The sequence below is a fragment of the Gymnoscopelus microlampas genome, assembly GCF_963454915.1.
Source record: "Gymnoscopelus microlampas genome assembly, chromosome: 11".
Classification (NCBI taxonomy): domain Eukaryota; kingdom Metazoa; phylum Chordata; class Actinopteri; order Myctophiformes; family Myctophidae; genus Gymnoscopelus; species Gymnoscopelus microlampas.
The window spans coordinates 35,703,249-35,725,493 of NC_139948.1; the positions used below are offsets into that span (position 1 = coordinate 35,703,249).

At 43.2% G+C, this 22,245-nt stretch overlaps 1 protein-coding gene across 1 annotated transcript in view; it reads right to left on the reverse strand.

The window, feature by feature from the left end:
- Window positions 1–22,245, reverse strand: part of rhbdf1a (rhomboid 5 homolog 1a) — a 58,571-nt gene that overhangs the window by 11,646 nt on the left and 24,680 nt on the right. The window contains exons 2-10 of the mRNA XM_084072253.1: window positions 10,512–10,656; window positions 9,395–9,540; window positions 5,249–5,462; window positions 4,129–4,335; window positions 3,742–3,867; window positions 2,504–2,667; window positions 1,557–1,808; window positions 356–467; window positions 145–219 (exon numbers count right to left, since the gene is read on the reverse strand). Of these exons, the coding sequence (XP_083928379.1) occupies window positions 145–219; window positions 356–467; window positions 1,557–1,808; window positions 2,504–2,667; window positions 3,742–3,867; window positions 4,129–4,335; window positions 5,249–5,462; window positions 9,395–9,540; window positions 10,512–10,628 (1,413 nt within the window). The 5' untranslated portion in view covers window positions 10,629–10,656. The remainder of the gene's footprint in view (window positions 1–144; window positions 220–355; window positions 468–1,556; window positions 1,809–2,503; window positions 2,668–3,741; window positions 3,868–4,128; window positions 4,336–5,248; window positions 5,463–9,394; window positions 9,541–10,511; window positions 10,657–22,245) is intronic.

A 22,245-nucleotide genomic window follows, 5' to 3' on the forward strand; every position in this document is an offset into this window, starting at 1 on the left:
TGACGAGGTGGTTACAACACAAACTACAACGGTGGTTATATTCATATTTATGCACATGCATATCTATGTCATTTTTTCCTGTTATTTGTACTTGTATAGTATCTACTGTTGAATATAAAGTACGGCGGTGGAAATTGCTCTTACCGAACTCGGCCCAATCCAGAAGTTCTCCTGCTGTACAAACTTAACATTTTCATACACACCTTTGTTTCTTAAAACCTAGAAAAAATGCAATACAAATAAATAATAATAATTACAAAGAAAGTAAGTATAATAACGTCATAGGAAATAATAACTCATTGTGAGAGAGTGATACAGTACGTAAGGAATTGCTCAAGAATGAGCCATTACTCACAGAATCAACCGTCTCGTGCTGGGAGAAACCCACTGGTGCAATACCATAGATGCATACAGCCAAGATAGTGATCAGCAAATGGACAAAAGTGATCCAGTAGGTAAAGAAAGGCCTAGTGGAAACACAACATATACATATCTATAAAACACTTCATTCATCAATTTACAATTGCAATTTATCCAGAGTGAAGTAGTCCTTATAAATCTGTTCACTTCCTTCTTTGGGTCAATTCAGGGCAATGGTTTCCAACACTTTTGTTCAAGATAGTTTATTCTTTCTTTTGATTTGTGTATTTTAATTATTGCTGTATATGAATGAATGACTCTAACTGTTGTGTTCTGTATTGTATCTCGGCTACATTGAAAATGAGGGCCTGTCCCTCAACTGTACTCCGAGCTTAAATTTCATATGATTTACACACCGCATGAAGCATTTAATTCATAGAGATATTTTGTTTTTTTGTCAAAATTCCTGAGCCAATAATTTGATGACCGGCGGTCTCTCCGGTAGGACACTCAAAGAGTCTCCTTTGAGTCTCCTACCGGATACATAAGCATCTTACCGCCGGTAATCAAATTATTGGCTTTAATAGGAATGTGACAAAAATATAAAAATCTCCATGAATTCAATGCGTCATGGGGTGTGTAATTGATAGAAAACAAGCCATATTTTGGGTGAACTACTCCTTTAAACAAAGGTTATAATGATGATGACAAAGTGCAAGATTAGAGTAAACAGCATGAACCCTAACCAACTAGCAACAGGGTAAGTGGTCAAGTAATTAGAGTTGCAAATAAAATAAGGAGTTCGAGGGCATGAGGTGCAATCTGATCATCATCAACAACAACATCATCAGTTGAAGGAAGTAGAGCAGGGGTCTTCAACGTTTTCAGGCCAAGGACCCCCTAGTTGAGAGAGAGATGGAGCAGGGACCCCCTCTATATTGTATAAAATTGTGTTTCAGATTAAACTTTTTTTGTTTAACTTGGTCAGCTCTTTTTTCCCTCTACACCTATACCTCTTTGCCAAAAATAGCCGATCTACAAGGTTCAAGTGGTTAATGTAAAAAAGAAAATCATGTCACACAAACATTTGGCGGACCCCCTGTAGTAACTCTGAGGACCCCCTAGGGGTCCCGGACCCCCTGTTAAAGACCCCTGAAGTAGAGAAAGCCAGAGGGTAAAAGCAATCAATATCATACCTATGGTCATCCATGTCTTCTATCTGCCTCTTGACATAGCTGTCAATACGTTTACGGTAGGTGCGGTTGGTCAGCTTGCCCACCATGCCGAGCCCATAGGGCCTCTTCTCTCGAGCGAAGAGCTTCTTGACAGGTACGACGATGCGCTGGCCTCGCCGCTGTCCATTAATGCTCACCACTTCCTGCCGCAAGGGCACCTTTGGTGGACCGGGAGTTCCCTCTTTGGCCTTCCGCCAACCTCGCTCCAGAGGTCTGCAACGAACAGAGGACGTCAGGAAAGACACAGAAATCAAGCCTTGTCTCTAAATTCAGCGATTCCTCAACCTGTGGGACGGGTCCCACAGGTTGTAATAATAATCTAAATCAGTGAACCTTTTCAAGCCGTGACCCCTCAAAATAATCATATTTGAACTGGGGACCCCCCATTTTGTTTGACTGAAAATAGCAGATCTACAAGCTCAAAACGCCTCGCAACGCAAGGCGTTGTGAGCTTGTAGATCTGCTATTTTCACAATTTTGGCCTCTTTCTTATATTTTATAGTATAGTTTGTTGATTACTTTTGAGGCAGCATTTGGTCTTTTTCTTTTTTTTCTTCCCTTGAGGTATTAAAAAGGTCTTAAAAGTCCTTAAATTGTCACTTCACTATCATCTGGGGACCCCCCCAAAATCATGTGGGGACCCCCCTGGGGTTGCCGACCCACAGGCTGAGAACCACGGATAAATCAACAAGGCAAATAGTAACTCAACTTTTCAGTGGAGTAAAAAGTACAATATTTGAGATGTGAGATGTAGTGGGGAAGAAGTATCAAGTATCGAAAAACTGAGATACTCAAGTAAAGTACAAAATACCTCAAAATTGTACTTAAGCACATTACTTGAGTAAATGTACATCTCCACTGACTGTGACAGACCACGTGTGTGTCTTCTCGTCTTGCGTGGAACTCACAGCATGAGGTGGCTCTTCTCCAGCTCTGATTTATCCAGGGCACTGCCTGTCAGCTCCGTCTCATCCATCTTACTGCTGTCCTCCGCCTCCTTCATGGCCGCCTCGGACGGCGACTCGAACACCTCATCAGCGTAGGTGGACAACTCCTCATGCATCAGGATGTCCTGGAGATGGAACGAAGGACACATTATGACTGAACACAGCTTTGGAATTGTATATCGTCGCTGTCGGACGTAATGTCCAAAACAGTTACTTTTCAGGAAACGAAAAAAAGAAAAGAAAAGACCTTGCGTTCGCTCTCTTTTGAACCCACGACACAGCACTTGAATTACTTTTTATTTTATATATTTTTTGATATATATACATTTTTCGAAATTTCTAACCGATGGATAGTTAACAATTAAAAAGATTACTGTGATGGACGGATCCAATATAATTTGTATTTAGTCGCAAGCTCTTCTTAATACTTTTCATTGGTTAAATATTGATACAACCTCACACTGTGAAGCCTTGAATATATGGAGAGGTTTAGTTTTTGTCGCATTCCTTTTAAAAAACGAAATAGAGGTCCATGATTAACAGCTGCAAAACTATACCAAAAACACATCTCTCACAGTATAATCCAAGTGTCTTGTATCCACTCATAAACTCATGACTTCAAATACGCTCCTTTTAAACTGACATTTTTACTTTTTTATAAATCATTTTGGGTGTACACTGTCTCATGCACGAGTGAGGAACGCGCCTGAGCATGCCTGTGGGGTTCAACATGAGTGGAGTTCACATGGACGATTGCATGTGCCTGCCCAGGTGTGTGCGTTGGTTCGTGCATGTGACAGTTTAGTCCAGAAGTGTTTAAATATTATACATAAATATTCAGCAGAAAAGCTGTGTTTTTGAATGTTGGAGTTGGAGTTTATGAAATGAATTATTAGTAATATTCTCGACTTGCAAGCTCACAAAGCGTCACATTGCGATGTATTGTGAGCTTGTAGATCCTCTACTTCTGCCACTTTTGCGCAACAAATACGACGGATTCTAAAGGGCATTCGTTTACGAAAAAACATAGATGAAAAAAAAAACATATATATGGAGTTACAAGGTTTCTGCCCAGCAGCAACCATACACATCAGTTGCGAGAAATGCACTTCTCACAGTGTCCTCTGGGTTGTGCTGTGGTCCTTTATTGTTTTGCTTTAAAGACAAGCCAACCTTAATGACAGTACATCCTCCCTTACTCTGGCAAAGAAGGAGGTGTCCAACTCGTCAGGAAAGTCCACCACATCCTCCTCCATGAAGCTGGCCGGGGTGAAGCTCCGCCTGTGTGCACGCTTCAAGGTGTTGTTGTCCCGCAAGGAGCGACCCTGACACACACACCACACACGCACGCACAGACACAATTTTCAATTTAGGCATTTAGCAGATGCTCTTAATCCAGAGCGTCTGCTAGGGGGTCCTTTCAAACAAGGACAACACAAGGTAATACATCAAATGTACAAATAGTCATCTAGGATCATAAGTAAACCGAAAACCTCTCATCAGTCTAGCAGTAGAATATCAGAAAGAAAAAAAAAATCTGTACATTGAAACTATACACACACTACACACGCACACAAGCGGCTCACCTTGACGAGTGCCGCCGCGGCCCTGAAGCTCATCTTGGCCACAGACTCCCTCTTGCGTCGCCGCGGCAGCCAGTTGAGACCTGAGCGTGAGCTGGTGAACGAGCAGAGCGAGGCGGCGCCGGGGGTGATGGGGGTCTGGGGCACGCTGTAGCCGTCCACCTCCTCCACCATACGGAAGGCCCGGCCTCGTGCCAGCGGGTCCACAATCTGGGGTTACACAACCAGGAAGAACCGGGCACTGGTTAGAACACAGTGAAACAGCTCAGAAAGAGAGGGGAGTGATTGTAATCACGTGAACCCTAGCGTCCCTATTCTCAGGGAGAACATTCAGGGAACATAGCCAATCTACAAGCTCTAGATCAGCTATTTTCAGCGAAGACATATGGTGTAGAGCAGGGGTCTTCAACAGGGGGGCCGGGACCCCAAAGGCAGTGGTTCTCAAACTTTTTCATGTCAAGGACCCCCAAATGGACACTTATTAGCCCATGGACCCCCATTTGAAAAGATACGCCAGGGACCCCCACAAGAGAAGATTTTTTACGTCTCTAGCAGTGATTCTCAACCATTTTAATTTCAAGGACCCCCCAGTTTGACATGCATTAGGCTACGGACCCCCATTTAATGGCATGTATGTCTCTGGGACCCCAATTCATATTGTAAAATCAATGTTAATTTAACTCTGAGAGTGTACAAATGGAACCAAATGGACCCGTTAGGGTCCATTTGGTTCCATTTGTACACTCTCAGAGTTACAGACCCACAAGGGTCCATATGGTTCCTAAGTTCCTAACTATCTATCATTTAGCTGGGGACCCCCTGGAACCCCCTCAAGTACCCCTGGGGGTCCCCGGACCCCACTTTGAGAACCAATGCCCTAAGGGGTCCTCAAAGTTACTACAGGGGGCCACCAAATCTTTATGTGATAGGAACTTTAAAAAAAAAAGTGGTTTGGTGTAGAGAGGGAAACAGAGCAGACCAAGTACAGAGCCAAAGGTCAAGTTATGTCTGAAAATACACGTTAACATGAATCCAACACTGATGGATGAAACAAGTCTATGAAGCTATATGAAATCTACGAAAAAGTGTTTATGCATGAGAACAAATGAATAAATGTTGGTACCTTCTGCATGCCATGCTGGGAGGTGGGGACGTAGAGGGGAGGTGGAGTCTCAGTGCTGGTCAGGGAGATGTTGTCCTGGCTGGGCAGGTCCATTTCTCGGATCACCTGCGGCTTGAGCTTCCCGTAGCGCAGGCTGCAGTGGCGCAAGCTCTTCCTCTGCCATTTCTGCGTGGCGTCACCGTCCTTGCTGACCCCAAACCAGTCCGCCGTGCCCCTGACACCACAAACACAGTCCGTTCAGTCCCGGGGGGGGGGAAACGCTCTCATCTCATCAACACAAACACTAATCACCTTATTTCCCACTCACAGAGAGAATATAGCAGCTATCTGGTATACAGTAAAACTTGCCAGCGAGATACACAACCACTGATAAATGTCCCTCCTAGGATCGCTGCCTGGACGATTGAGTCAGCAAACATGCAGTGCACTGATAAGACCAAACCAAAGGAGAAAAAAAAGAGTTCTCAACGGTAACGCAGGGAATATGCCTGGGCAAGTTCATGTCCAGATACTGAGAAACAGACACACACATACTGTATGCAGTACATACACATACACCCGCACGCACGCACGCAAGCACGCACACACGCACACGCACACGCACACGCACACGCACACGCACACACACACACACACACAAGAGATTCTTAAAGCATGCTGTATATCAAATTATAAATAGTAATCAAAGGTATATAAATAGTAATCAAAGATATGTATATATATATATATATATATATATATATAATATAACAATTATGTGTGTGTGTGTGTGTGTGTGTGTGTGCGTGTGCACGCGTGCGCTGTGAGCGTGTGTACGTGCTGCGTGCGCTGTATGTACTGTATGTTTGTATGTTTGTTTATCTATATTTATTTAAAAACTAAATTCTGAAGAGCAGTTTCCCAGAATGACTCAGTAACAGAGTCATGTTGTTGGAGTTGCAGCTTAATAAGTACCAGAGCAAACAATCCTCTGACGCCCTGAGGCCAGGAAGTGGAAGTGGAAAACATTTTACAGAGGAAGTGAAGGCAAGCTAGCTGTTTCTAAACTAGCTAATTACCAGCTGCATGGGACGCATGTGAAGCCCCAGTGCCCTCATTCTGCTAGAAAGCATGACTAACAACCTGCATACTGAATGACGGAACTGTCTTTATGTCTACCTCTGGAAAAAATTACATGTATTCTTAAAGACAAACAAGATATGTTTCAGAAAGTGTGGGGTCGTTTTATACAATTATATCAAAAATAAGAATCCGTCACATTTAATGGAAGAACCTGGAGAGGAGTAGTGCCGATGATGTTGTTACTGTCATTGTGTGTGGTGCTTTTGTTGTTATTTTGTGTGATTGTCTTGTAATGTTTAATGTAATTGCTAATTTTATTTAGTTTTCTGTACTGTAATGTTGTATGTTGTTTGGAAAAAGAAAAATTCAATAAACATTGTTGGAAAAAAAAAGAATGACTCAAGATCTTGACAGAAAATCATGGCTCACTTAAATTGAAATTGGGACACATTTGTGTAGCTCATAGAAATGCTCAACCTCCTTTATATTGCGCAATTCTGTGGATAATTTAATTGGTTGTGAATTTTGTTGTGTTTAGCCTTTACCCTAAATTTACATAGCGTTGCAGTCGGGCAGAAACCCCCTCACTCCATATTTCAACTTTTTATATATTTTCGTAAATTAATGCCCTACTTCATACTTCATACAAGTGTCGCACAAAAGTAGTGAAAATAGCAGATCTACAAGCTCACAACGTGCGATGCGACACGCTGTGAGCTTGTATGGATGGATCGGCTATTTTCACGGTTTTGGAGTGAGTGAGATTTCCACCCGACAGCAACAATACATGGCCAAATAGCTGCCACTCCGGCAGCTGTGTGTGCCCCTCGCTGGCCTTGGTTTGTCATGGCGGTGGCCATGGCCTCGCTGACCCCGGCCAGCTATAAATAGAGCCCAGCTTGACTGAACACCTGGACGTCAACTTGCATCTCGGTCTAATCAAATCTGGGTCCGCTAAAACAGTTGTGTCGGGGTATGGCATTGGCAGCCAAAACCAAACCCACAGCCACAGCATTTAAACCTGGGCCTGCTAATGAGCTCCAGTCCAATGCAATAACAGTCCCTCAGTGATGAATGCTGTTTGACAGATGTGCATGTTGATGTGTGGTCCCTTGTTGTGTGACTACACACAACAGCTTCCTGTCCAGGCCATTACTTTAGCTCAGAATATAGGGGGATTTATAACAGGAAAATGGCAGCAATATGGGTTTCGACTCCTGTTCTGACTAACCCAGTATCACTTGTGTAAGTGAGAGATGACTCATAGCGGTACCAGGAATACAACACAGTCAAGTCCTGAATGTAAAAATGACCCTCGCTGGTCCATTTTTACCCTCAGAGTTAAATTAACCCTGATTCACAACAATGCGTGTGAACCTTTAGTACAGTATAACACTTTGACAGCACAGTGGAACCCACCCAAAAGCATTGAAAGCAGTGTATCACTTTGCTTACTGTATATGCTTAGTTAGCAAAGTACAGTAGCTTACCAGCACTAGAGCTGTAGGCAGAATTTATGAGTCAGGCTAAAATAAAAGCATATCAAACATTTCTTAACACCTTAACCCGCTAATTTATACTTTCAAAACTTTTCAAAACTGCGGAAATAACATATCTGATGTGGATCTGCCATTATTGTTATTTTGTGTGAAAAACATGTTTTGTTTTGTTTTCTTCTTTTTTTCATGTTCCCCAATGATGACATACCCAAAACAGGGATGCCTATCTTGGCATCCATCATACTTCACATTACAAGATGCATCCCCACTTTCCTCAATAATGATCCTTCCCCGGCCCCTGACCTTGAGCCTGACCTTGACGCTAACCCCTGCCCAGTCTTGTGAGGGACCTCCTCCTGTGGTACCTGAGCAGCGTTCTGGAGAGCGAGTGGTACTTCCTGGCGCTGCGGCGAGCAGCCCGCTGGCCCTTAATGGGCACCGTGTTAATCCGCTCAAAGTGCACCCTCCTGCTGCTGTGGATCGAGGGCCCCGGAGGAGAGGAGGAAAGGAAGAAAGGAAGGAAGAAAGGGAGGAAGGAAGGACAGAGAAAAGACAAGGACAGGCAGTGAGAAGGAAAAGTGCAGCTGGACAGCACAAAACGGCCATCGTGCAGAGAAAGAAAAGCAGATCATTGTTAAATAGAGACTTTTTGATGTTAAAATTCAAAAGATCACATGTTATGAAAGTTATGAAATTCACCCGATGCAGTCATCATGCAAAGAGAAAGCAGGTTAGGAAAGAGTAATAGGCTCACAGCATCACTGGAGTAATGTTAGAAGATTAGTTTGGACAGTGTTGCACTGTGAAACACGCCGTTCCCCTGTCCTCAGTTCAACTATAATGAGCAACATGATGCCCCGAAAGGGCTTTGGGCAAATCAATATGCAGTGGAACAATCCATGTGGAACACACAGACTCTCCTTTTATCCTCTCTTATGTGTACAACCACATGCTGATACGCTTTCATCACGCAATCAACAAAAACTGAAATAATGGAACCGCAAAGGTCCTTTTTTTACACTATAGAGTTAAATGACAGTAATACTCAGGGTTTTACTGTATAGTGTTGCCTACCAGATCCAAAACAAGATCGCTGTATTCTGTCCAATATACCAGAGGTTCCCAAACGTCCCAAAATGTCTACTCAAACTAGTGAAAATAGCAGATCTACAAGCTCACAACGCGTCGCGATATGACATGTTGTGAGCTTGTAAATCGTCTATTTTCACTACTTTTTAAACATTTGTTTTAGAATTCATGGACTTTCTTAGATTTTTGCCATTTATTTATGAAATTATTTAGAAAAATGTCAGAATTTGTTATTAATTCATAAAAAAAATCTTAAAAAAAAAAAAAAGTTAAAAATGTAGGATATGAAAAAGATCAAGGGGGACATTTACATTTTATTTACCATAAAAATGGACCCGCGACCCACAAACGGGTCCCGACCCACTCTTTGGGAACCACTGCAAAATACAATAAGACATCTGCATGGTTCTTCAGAACACAGATCATGAGGGATGGGTTGTTGTCTGCAGTCCATGCTAAAACCAAACGCAGTCCCATTTTATATGAGCGTCTTTACCTTTTAATGGTCTGTGTGATGGATGACTGCCGCTGCAGAACGGGCCGGCGGTGGTGGTCAAAGAGATCGCGTGGCATCGGCGACTGGAGATGACTGGTCTCTACTGGCATGCTGATGCTGCGCAGGAAGCCCTGTCTCTTCACCGGCTAGACGGAGAACAACCACACACACACACACACACACACACACACACACACACACACACACACACACACACACACACACACACACACACACACACACACACACACACACACACACACACACACACACACACACACACACACACACACACACACACACACACACACACGTCACAGGGAAGTCAAAACCTAAGGCACTCGATGAAGGAAGTGAGTGAGAGCAGTGGTGGAACATTTTGTACTTCAGTAAAAGTATCAATACTGCAATGTAGAAATACTCCCGTTACAGTCCGGAACACAACATTTACTTGAGTAAAAGTACAAAGGTATTGGTATCAAAATGTAGTTAAAGTACCAAAAGTAGGAAGCACTCATTATGCAGAATGTCCCATTTCACAAGTTTTTTCAAATGTATAAAATGTGTAAAAATCTTTTGAAAATGCGACGCATTGTGAGCTTGTAGATCGGCTATTTTCAAATGGACGAAATGTATATAGGGCTGAAGGGTTTAAAGTATGTTTTGAAATTTGCAATAATAAATCAAAATCTACAAAGTAACTAAGTTTTCAAATAATTGTAGTGGAGTAAAAGTACAATATTTGCCTCTGAGGTGTTGTGGAGTAGAAGTAAAAGTACAGAAAATTAAAAAAAAAAAAAATACCTCAAAATTGTGCTTAAGTATACAGTACTTGAGTAAATAGCTCAGTATATAGCAACATTAACACATTTACTGTAATTTTTTAATGAATTGAGTTTTTTTTTTTAAAACGTGGGTCAGGATTTAGAAGGCGTTTTTAGACTCGGCCTCAGCTTTAAATGGGTTAAGATACATTTTCACAAACGGAAATGACAAACAAGGATGACAGCTTCCTGTCTCGGCTTTCGGGAGGCGTAGTTCCAGACACAAACAGTGGATCCTACAGTAGTTAACAATGTCATGACACCATTAGGTGGCTCAGAGAGAGACAGGGTACCTGAACGAAGGTCGGAGGCTCGTCGAACGACCCCGTGGCGGTGGGAATGTCCAGTTTGAGCCATGGAGGTTTCTTCCTCTGCAGGCTGCTGGTGCTCTCCCGCCGTGGTTCAGCCATGCTCCCTGCCCCGCGCCACGCCTGCCAGCTGCATACAAAACACAACAAACAACAAAAGACAGAATGATGAGACGAGATGATGATGATGATGATGATGATGGTAAGAAGGCCAAAAGCAAACACATACAGTACATAGCATTGGTTCTAACCACTTTAACCATATTTTATACTTTGGCTATTCAAAAATAGGAGATATACAAGCTCATAGCGCGGCACCGAGTGCTGCGCTATGAGCTTGAGAACCACTGGTATATGGTACATCATTGCATTTTAATACGGTGCTATTTACATGTATCAGAATTTAGAATGATTCCAACAACTTCTCCTGGCATTCACATGTGTTAGCTGCAGCCTCTTCGGCCTCATGAGCATGTTGTTCTGCGCTACAGAAATGTCACACAAGAGGGCACTAAGTCTCCTTACTTTACTGTATCTAATCTAGAATATCTCTAGTATTAGTAACAGTTGCTGAGGGGCAAACCACTCACCAGAAGGCCAGTTTTCACAAGGAACACGGAACCATTTAACAAAACAATAAGTGTATGTGCTACAGGAGTCGGGATGTTTATATAATAGCCTCAAATCTAATCCCTAAATGCTAGAGATTAAGTCAAATCCAATTCCCACTTGCAGTAAAATGTTGTTCTCCTTCCAATGTATGCTTTCCCATAATTAAGGCCACAGGTGGTGAATATTAAACCTCACCGTCAGACAACCTTCTTCTAACTGAAGCCTCGTTACTGCGGTCCTTTCATTTGCCCGTCCCACAATAAAGCCTCCGGGCGCTTGTCAACTCGTCATTTCCAAGATCATTTTCTTAATTGCAGCTTATACCAGTACATTCCCATGGAAAGATCACAGCCATTTTCTTCACCCAAAATTGTACATCCACAAAATTGGTCCCCTCCAAAAAAAAACTCTTCTACAGACATTGTTATCCTCATTAGAACTGAAGATAATTCTTCACTCTGCAGGAGAGAGGAATGTGTGAATTTAATGACTAGTTTTCCACACAGCCACACAACTGTAAACTTGCAAAAGAAGGGTGGCTCCTCCACTCTGGAGCTTTGACAAAAACCCAGAAACGACCCCTCTCCGCCAGGGCTGTCACCATTACAACATTTCAGTTGATGATTAAGTGTCATACAAATAATTGCTGATTAATTTAATTTCTTTTTGGCTTTTAGCCTTCGTAAACAAAAGTTATTATCTCAAATAATTGCGATTAGGCGATTATGTAATAACCTACCCTCCACACAAATATTTCTCTCACAATCTCATTTTGCAAATAGAAGATTATGATGATTCTTATTCTTCTTATTATATTTTGTGATGAGTCACAGCGGCATCTCATCACATTGGGTCACTTTTTCACTTCTCTGGTCTCCCCTCCATGGATGGACTTGGAAAATGTAGGCTACACCTACTTATGCATGATTTATACTTGGTTACGCGCCGTGTCGCATACCGAAAACTGCCTATCTACAGTACAAGCTCACAATGCGCTTTTAGATCTGCAACCAATAAATCAGGTTTATGTTACTGCCCACACCTGCCTTGCGTTGCCATTTCTTTTTGACACACTGCAGGCTTCTGTTTGGACCCAAGCGATAACGGTTGTGGGGTGGGGAGGGGGGGGGGGGGGTTTGGTCAGGGGTTGGGGTGGAATATAAATCCTCCTGGAGCGGGAGAGATGTTGTCAGTGGACGAACCACAGGTCAGAGGGGGTGGTGACAGTAAGGGTGAGACGCCCTGTGTTAACATTTAACCACAGTCTAGTCCTCAGTGACAGACATTTCACTGCAAGACACTGAGCAAATTGTTCTCTGGCCCTGACACCAGGAATGTGAGTGAAGGTGAGACAGCCGTTTGGAATGGTGCGGACAACAGAGTGCGGGTCTGTCCACACAGTTTCTGTTTCATTTGTTACAATTTAAGCACTTAGAGCAGACGCTTCCAAGCAACTTACAAAAGTGCAAAGGTCAGCCTAAGTGCCATGAACTTTTGTCAAACAACAACAAGGTAAATGGTGAAGGAATAATAGCGCTACCACTAAATAGACTGACAAGTAAACATGCTACCTAGCATCGTATGTTTATAACGTAACACACTAAACAAAAATGGTGCTAAATAGCACTAAAAGTGCTTGTTTGGCTCGTAATCATAGGGGAATCTCTTTTTGTGCTATCATATGGTGAAATAATAAATAAAGGTTAAATAAAAAAAATAAAAAATAAATAGCACCTATCACCATTGGACAAAGGTGCCACACCATATCTTTGTGTGTAACTAGAAAACAACAGAAAACACAGCGGGAGCACAAAGGGACGTCTTCCTGGTTACGACGAGGCCCAAAACAGACGATGAAAGAGCGTGACAGTCACATCGTCCATTCCGTGATGCCATGCTGAAAGGTTTTGGCGTCGTCGCGTGCCGAGGAGGCTATGCACTGGAATGGCATTTGACCTCCAGAGCGTCTTTGTCTGTCTGGACTGTGATGACTGGGTTGGATTAGCGAGGCAGACAGTAACAAAGCAGGCCGGGTCGGGTCCAGAGAGGCTGGGTTCTGGGTGGATGGGGGGGGGGGGGGGGGTTACAGCTTGCTTGCATTGGGGAATGAACTCGTGAAGTAACATTTCACATTCCGGATGGTTTCGCTCAAGACTTTAAGTGGCAGCACATGTACGCATGTCAGTCCACAATCGTGGTTGGGTATGTAGTACTGCACCGTAATGTGTACACAGTAAAATCCTCAATGTTCATTCATCCATCTGTACACTCTGAGAGTGTACAAAAGTAACCATTCTGGTTCACATTTGTGCCCTCTGCTCTCAAGAGTTCAATGAACAGTGAGCATTGTGTGTGGGCGGACCTACTGTATAGTGTCCCAGAGTAGTTTCACAAAGAATGAGTCATCATCATCATCACGGTCACACAGGCTCTCTCTCTCTCTGTCCCGCAAAGCAGGCAAGGCGGGCGGCAACACCACAACCACAGGGAAACGCAAATGATTGTGACAGTCTTTGAGCCACAGTGTGTACCACTCACAGCAACAGCGGCGCAACAACAACCGTACACGCCGGGTTGAGGCGTAGCGGGCAGACCATTTGATTACTTTTGCCATCAGTTCAACCGGCAGGGTTCCTAACGTGAAGTGAATCAGTAGTGTAAAGTAACTAAGTACATTTACTCAAGTACTGTACTTAAGTACAATTTTGAGGTATTTTTTTACTTTACTGGAGTATTTCCCATTTTCAGTACTTTTACTTCTATTCCACTACATCTCAGAGCCAAATATTGTACTTTTACTCCACTACAATTATTTGAAAATGTTAGTTACTAGTTACTTTGCAGATATAAATTAGTATATTATAAAACATACATTAACCAATTTAGCCCTATTTTATAAATAGGCTATTTGAAAATAGCCGATCTACAAGCCCACAACGCGTCGCATCGCGACGCGTTGTGAGCTTGTAGATCTGCTATTTTCAAACATTTTAGTACTTTTACTTTTGGTACTTTAAGTACATTTTGATACCAATACTTTTGTACTTTTACTCAAGTAAATTTTGAATTCCGGACTTGTACCTGTAACAGAGTATTTCTACAATGCAGTATTGATACTTTTACTTAAGTAAGAAATGTGAGTACTTTTTCCCACCACTGGAAGTGATCGACCAAAAGGCCTTCAAGATTTATATCCAAGAATAGATGAGATTTGGAAGCAGGGCGCAGGGGAACCTAATTATCTTCTCCCCTCTTGTCTTATTTGATTCTTGTTCCCAGAGAGCCAGAGCTCCAGGCTCCGCCTGACTGAACTCAGCCTCTTGTTGTGCTCTGTATGCAGAGTATCAACTTCTCTGCTTCTATTATGTTCCCACAAAGGCCTCTCCACCAGCATAAAGGCTCACGTATACCTTGTTGTACGGGCGGCGGTGCCGCTGAAAACTTGTTCTTTGCAGTGAGTGACTCGGTCGTACGATGAAGTAGATCCTAAATCAGGCTTAAACCTTTTCTTCCTCGTGTCTATTGTCTCGTGCTCCTTTTAGCCCTTCAAGATAGACAGTATTGTCCCTCTGTGTGAGGGAAAGCTTTATACAAAGGCAATTACGACTCCATTACGTCCCTTTAATGTCCATGACTGATAATCAGCTATATATATATATATATTGGTAAAACGTTGGAGAAGAGAAAGAGAAATGCAGGCTAGCATAGATGAAAGAAACCCTAGTGCAACCAAAGAATTGTACATAACACATTACAGTAAATAATTAATGCACACTGCGCTGCAAACATTTCAGTACTTGCACAAGGTGTATAATATGAACATTTCACATCGCATGCTAACCACTATAAACCCTATATACTTTGTCATATGAATAGCTAAAATCCAGTCCATTTACAGTAAAAGCTCATAACGCTTTGCAATTTTGTAAATGTTTTTCTTCATATAATGACATGCCCAAAATAGGGACACCAGAAGTTGCTGCGTGTCATACTAACATGTATGGGTACAGTGGATGTTTCCAATGTGTGATTCAACTGATCAGTAGGTAGGCCTGTCACAATTATTACATTTTTTTGCCTATAGTTGCAATTATTTGAGATATTCGTAATTATTTTGCATAATCATCATAATCGTTTCTATGTTGAAAAATAGCAATCTACAAGATCTACAAGCTCACAACGCGTCACGTTTTTTTGTCAGTCATGTTTTTGTATATTTAGGTTATTTGTAATTCATAATATCTGCCCTGCGCAACCTCAAAGCCTAAAAGCCAAACAGAAATGTGATTTTTATTCATATGTTCCAGTGTTCAATGACAAAACCACAATTAAATCGTTAATCGCAATTATTTGCGCAACAATTCATCGTCATGTGAAATGTCATAACCGTGACAGCCCTATCAGTAGGTCCGTGGGAGCAGTTGGTCTCAGCCCAGGGTAAAAAACCTCCTACGTTGGACCGATAACCGAGCCAAAGTGCCTTGGAGGGAGGCCGCCTGCGTCTCTCTTGTCCTCCTCCAAAGTCAACATGGCAGCTGAGCTGGCATGGGCCTGGGACTCGTGTCTCGGGAGGAGGATAGAGGGTAGTTGGAATACTCGATGCGCAAACAGACAGGCACGGTCTCTGACAGTGGACTGCCTGTCTCACAGGGAGCAGGGAGATTCAAAACGTCAGTCATCATCATCCCTCCTTCCTGCACAACGGTAATTATAAAGTACCTGTAGAAGAGGTACAAAACAACCCGAAGGTCAGTCTGAGAAGAACTGGCCTTCACATGCGCGGCGGAAGTCCTTCACGAGAAGACGACATATCCTTGGGGGTAAAGAGATGTTGATTGAATTTCACGTTTTTGGCCATCATCCAGGCTCTCGCTTCACTCTGCCTCGTTATCTGCTCACACAGACAGTCGAGTTCCACAGTAAAAAAGAAAATAAATCTTAAGGCTCAAGGCTTAGAGAGGCATAGGCTATATACTCTATAGCTGCAAGTGGGTGTAGCAGTGTGGATATTGAAATCCTTGAACCTCACCGAGTATTTAACTAATCCAGCTGATTGTGTTATCTTAAGGCCGGAGAGATCACATTTTTCGTGTTGAAATGGTGCAGTGCAAGTACGGTATGGCAACAATTTAAACAAGGGTCTGCGAGTGTAATAGTTTCCCCACACGAATGACTACCTCACAGTGCCAGTCTTGTTTTGTGATCCGCATGCTCGCTACGATTTAATCTGTGCTCTTAAAGGGGATTTGTTGTGACTTCCAGACACAGATCTGAAGAGGGAAAGCGGCCCACTCCCATCCACTCGCACCGTGCACTGTGCGAGATTAGTTTCCTACACCGTCATTTTTAACATGCTAGCGCACGCGAGAAACTGGCACTTCCTACACAATCACTCAACCCCAACGCCCACACTCTCCTCCACGCCTTGTTCTTTAATTCTGTGGGTCTCTTAACATCGGGGGCCATTTCTATCCATTAGCCGAAGGGAGACAGACGGGCAGACAAACCATTTCTTTCCATTAGCTGGAGGGAGACAGACGGGCAGACAAAACATAGAGGACAGGCTGCGGTCTTGCAGTGCCAGGTGCAAGGCTGGAGATGTCCGACTGCCTTAGGTAGATAATCCATTAAAACCGGGAAGGCATCTGTGTCATTTTAGATTTTAGCTATTCAAAAAATAGCAGATATACAAGCTCATAGCGCGTCTCTTCGTACCCAGAGTGAGCAATTTTTTTTAAAATCGTGAAAATGTCATAACATACATATATAAATCTTTGAATATATATGTTTTTTTTTTTTTACTCAAATCTTTGCTTCTGGGGGGGTCCCTGGAACAAAATATTTTTGAGATGGGGGTCCAAGGCCAAATACATATAATTTTGGGGGTCCATGACATGAAAAGGTTTGAACTGTTAGGACTTAAGGAATTTGTAGAATCGGTCTAAATGGGATAAGCTAAAACTCTCTCTCTCTCTCTCTCTCTCTCTCTCTCTCTCTCTCTCTCTCTCTCTCTCTCTCTCATTGTATTTCATGCCGCACACACAACTTTGGGGTAAATTAAGTCTTCAGGCCATCATTTCCTATATAATAATGACTTGGTAAATGGGCTGCAGTCATGCAGAGAATAGCACACTGGCTTAGTATAAATGAAGCTCAGCTGTCACAGGTGAGGCTTTAAGGCAAACAGTGCATGGACGCTCTGTAGCTAAAGTGCCACCTTGAACAGCCTCGGCTGCCTTTGTGAGGGGGAAAAAAAGGCTTGGGTGGGCCAGGATGGGGGCAGTGCTGTTTCATTGTGTACTTGTAAATTGCAGATTATTAGAGCATTGCCAGCCTTTCCTTTTTCACATTCATCATAGGTTAAATATAGGACTACTAGGTCCCAGTCCCACTTCATTGAAATGCCTCGTTTAACCACTTTAGACCCCGCCGACCCAATTTTGGGCATGCCATTGTAAGAATTTCGAAATTTCGTGTCAAGCTCGAAACACAACGCCTTGTGAGCTTGTAGATCAGTCATGTTTTAAGTAATTTAGAAAATGTTTTGAACCCTTTAAGACCTGGAACGCATCTGTGTCACTTTAGATTTCTTTGGCTATTTAAAAATAGCAGATATACAAGCTCATAGCGCGGCACCGTGAGCTTGTAGATCTGCTATTTTTGAGGATTTAGAAAACAAAATTAAGAATCGCTTCAGGTCTTAATGGGTTAAGTGGCAAGTGATTAAGTGGTTAAGTTGTAAAAACATCCCAGTTAGACAACTGATCACGACAGACAATGATGTACGACGAGTTTCAATAAAGGCGCAGATTTCATAGACAGCATAGTCAGGAGTCACACAGGACGGAATCAACCCACATTACGCTTCAGTTGTCGTTTTTAGAAATAGAAGTTATGAATTATACACGATTCCCTGGTGCCGTACATTCCAAAAATCACCCATCCGGGGGGGACCTAACCTGAATTTGTAATCATCACACGGCATTCCATACCCAGCATTCCACAAAATCTCCGGGTGAAACCGAACCATGCTGCAATAATGGCAGTGTGGGAAACAACCACACCGTCGCCTCCGACAAAGATGGACAGAAGCTGCTTAGTGTCGTCTGGGTACTGTGTGTGTACTGTCTAGTGCACTGGTTCTCAAAGAAGGGTCTGGGGATCCCTCATTGAGGGGAGTTCTAGGGGGGTCCCCTAGCAAAATGACAGTTTAACAGTTTAAACCAGGGGTCTTCAACAGGGGGTCCGCAGAGTTACTACAGGGGGTCCGCCAAATCTTTGTGTGATATGATTTTATTTTTTTTACCTTAACCACTTGAACCCTACCAAAAATAGCCGATCTACGAGGCGTTGTGAGCTTGTAGATCGGCTATTTTTGGCAAAGAGGTATATAGGTGTAGAGGGAAAAAAGAGCAGACCAAGTAAACAAAAAAAAAGTTTAATCTGAAACGCAATTTTATACAATATAGAGGGGGTCCCTGCTTCATCTCTCTCTCAGCTAGGGGGTCCTTGGCCTGAGAAGGTTGAAGGCCACTGGTTTCAACACTTGAAGCCCCACTTTCTGCTATACAAAAATAGGCGATCTACACTACAAGCCCACAACGTGTCGCAATGAGATGCGTTTGTAGAGCTCGTAGATGGCCTATATTTGAATAATGTTGACAAAATAATGTTGACAAATCTTCTCTTATGGGGGTCCCCCTGGCACACATTCATTTCAGATGGGGGTCCGTGGGCCAATCCATGTCAATGTGGGGGGGTCCTTGACATGAAAACATTTGAGACCCACTGGTCTAGTGCTCTGTGCAGCTCTACAGAGCAGCCACAGGGCACTAGACTGAGAGTGGCTGACACAGTGTCAGCGGGCCTGGCCAAGTGGGGCTAGCACAGCGCTCCAGGCGGGGCGGGGACCAGCGTTGCCATGTCCGCTTATTATAAGCGACTTTGGACTTGTTTTTCTGTAAAGTCACTTGTAAATATTGGTAGTTTGCGGGTTGTGTTTTTTTGGGGCTTGTTTCTAAAGTGTAGTTGCTTATTTTGGGCTTGCTTACAAATTTTCATGTCAAGGACCCCCAAATTAATATGTATTTGTCCACGGACTCTCAGCTGAAATTATAATTTGTGCCAGGGACCCCCGTACCAGATTTGTGTTGTTAAAAAATACAACTTGTCGCATCGCAACGCATTGTGAGCTTTTAGATCGGCTATTTTCAAATAGCCTACGTATATAGGTTTGAAGTGCTCATGTGGCCTAATGGTCGCTTAATTCTTTTGGGCTTGTTCTCATAGACCCGGTTGCTTATTATTTCTCTCTCAAAATCTGGCAACGCTGGCGGGGACTCAGACTGTGTGGCCAGGCAGGACGGGGACAATCACAGAGGACGGTTTTAAGGAAGAAGCGCTGCTCATATCGTGAACAGGCAGGCGCCACCAAGGATGACCTCATTAATCTGGGTAGTGAGAAGTCCGGATCCCTCATTCCTGAGAGCAGCGCTTCCTGCCTAGGCCTCGGTTCCTGCTGTTTCCTCTTTCTGTCCTCTCTCGCTTTTCCTGTGCATGCTTCTGAGTCTCTCTTTCTTTCAGACACACTGTGTGGTATTGTGCGAGCTTCCTGTGAGTGTAAACTCATTTTCACTTCACTCCTTGATACAGTTGAAACTATGCAGAATAAAAGGAGTAGTTCAGAAGTAGTTTTCTATCAATTACACACCCCACGAAGCCTAGAATTCATGGAGATTTTTGTTTTTGTCGCATTCCTGAGCCAATAATTTGATGACCGGGTCATCGGTCTGTAGGAGTCTCCTACTCTTTGACTCTTTCTACCGAAGACTCTGCCGGTCATCAAATTACTGGCTTAGGAATGCAACAAAAACAACAAAATCTCCATAAATTCAAGGCTTTATGGGGTGTGTAATTGATAGAAAATAAGTCATTTTTTTGGGTGAACTACTCCTTTAAGCAAATATGCCTCATGCAGGAAGAGATATACAGTATGGACAAAAACTTGTTTTCACAGTTCACACATTCTGTTAATCCAATGCTAGAAAACGTACGTTTTGATACCGTTGAAGCTATGCAGAATTAAGCAAACAACTGTGTTTGATTACTTAACGAAATAGAAACAATTTCATCTTCTTCGGCTCAGTGCTGAATGTAATCCCATTATCTAAAGTGCTGCGAGCCCCATTTGACTAATAAGACACATAATGCAGTTTTACCCCGTCTGAATAGCCAGTCACTTATACTCGAATATTCACTACTACCCATTGTGACTTCAGTCTCACTCCAAGCCAGCAAGGCTTGACACTGGAAACAATAGAAAAGATGCTATTCAGCAGAGCCCCACTTATGTAAAAGCTCATCTAGCTTATGCCTGCCTGATGCGTACTTAGTTGTGCGTGGGTGTTACTGTTAAGCCAGAAAAATAGCAGATCTACAAGCTCACAATGTGTCACGCTGCGACGTATTGTGAGATATGTTATTTTTGTTACGCGACACCCGCGCACAACTAACTATAAATCCAAGCCTTACACATTACCCCCTCACTTTTTCTCTCTCACATGGAGATTACAGAAGGTCATGGCTAAATATGTGACAAACAAAATGTCAAGTTCACATGATGATACAGATGTTTTCTCATCAGACATGCCTCGTGTCACAATGCGAGAAACACCACCAGTTCCTTTAAATCTGAATTTCACAATAGTGTGCACGCACGCACACACGCACACACGCGCGCACACACACACACACACACACACACACACACACACACACACACACACACACACACACACACACACACACACACACACACACACACACACACACACACACACACACACACACACACACACACACACACACACACACACACACACACACACACACACACACACACACACCATCACAGGATCACATATCCTCACTGTAAAATCCTGAATGTCAGTTTATGTCTTGAGAATGTAATAAAGGGCATTTTTTACACTTAAGACAAATGAACACTCACAATTCTACAGTGATCTCTCACGGAATGTCCAATACAATCGCAGGAATCTGGCAATCGACCCAGATAGAGCATCCAGACGTCAAATCAACTGCACATAACAGTGTAAAACATGTGTGTTAGGTAACTCCACGCCATCTGAGCTCCATCTGTGAATTAATTGAGGAACGTGCATTGGCGTTTGATCTTAATATAGCACATCCTGCATGCACGGCCAATTATCAAGCTGACAAAACCTGAAAACGCCGCCGATATTTAATAGATTGGGGATCGAGTTTGACTTATGTGAGAGAGAAACGCATAAAAATAAACATGCCTCACGTTCGAAGCGGACACAAACACCATAGATGACCGCTCAAAGTTTGGATATGGAGCATATCTCTGTGACATGGCCATGGGTGTAGTTATTGTAGTAATGAGGATGCTTCTGTTACTGTTTGCTATCTCCTTGTTTTTGTTTTTTTTGTTGCCTGCTCCTGAATCTCTAGGGACAGCAGTGGATTCCACAACATATTACATTGTATCAAGAAAGAGATTTTCAGGCTGCTGTTTCCTCTCCAATCTGGCCGTGCAGCTTGGATGTACGCCACACTTGCACACAGTAAAATGACATGAGAGTGTAAAAATGTACCCTCAAGTCCATTTTTTACCCTCTCGGAGTCAAATGGACATTCCGGATTTTATTGCATTGCACGAGAAGAAATATTCCACGAATTGTAGCTGCAGGCCAGGCCAGGGGTGAAAGCGCTGACTTGACCAAAGTGACATGTGACAAGCTGTCATACCAAAGTAACCCTTCTGACATTAATAAAACAAAAAACTGAAACGCACGCACGCACGCACGCACGCACACACACAGACAGACTCGCAGACAGACAGACAGACACACAGACAGCAGAAATATCCACTTCAGCTGACCCAGAGATCAAGTGTCAGGGCTGGCGCTGGCTAAGGGCAGGGTGGTTGAGCGGGGTGGGTGGGGCTGCTGTCTGTGACAGGCGAAGGTGGACAGGGTGGTGTGTAGGCATGGCTGACAGGCAGTCCCTGAGGCATGCTGGGGGTTGGCTCATGCTATGTCTATAGGGCTGTCAAAACAATCAT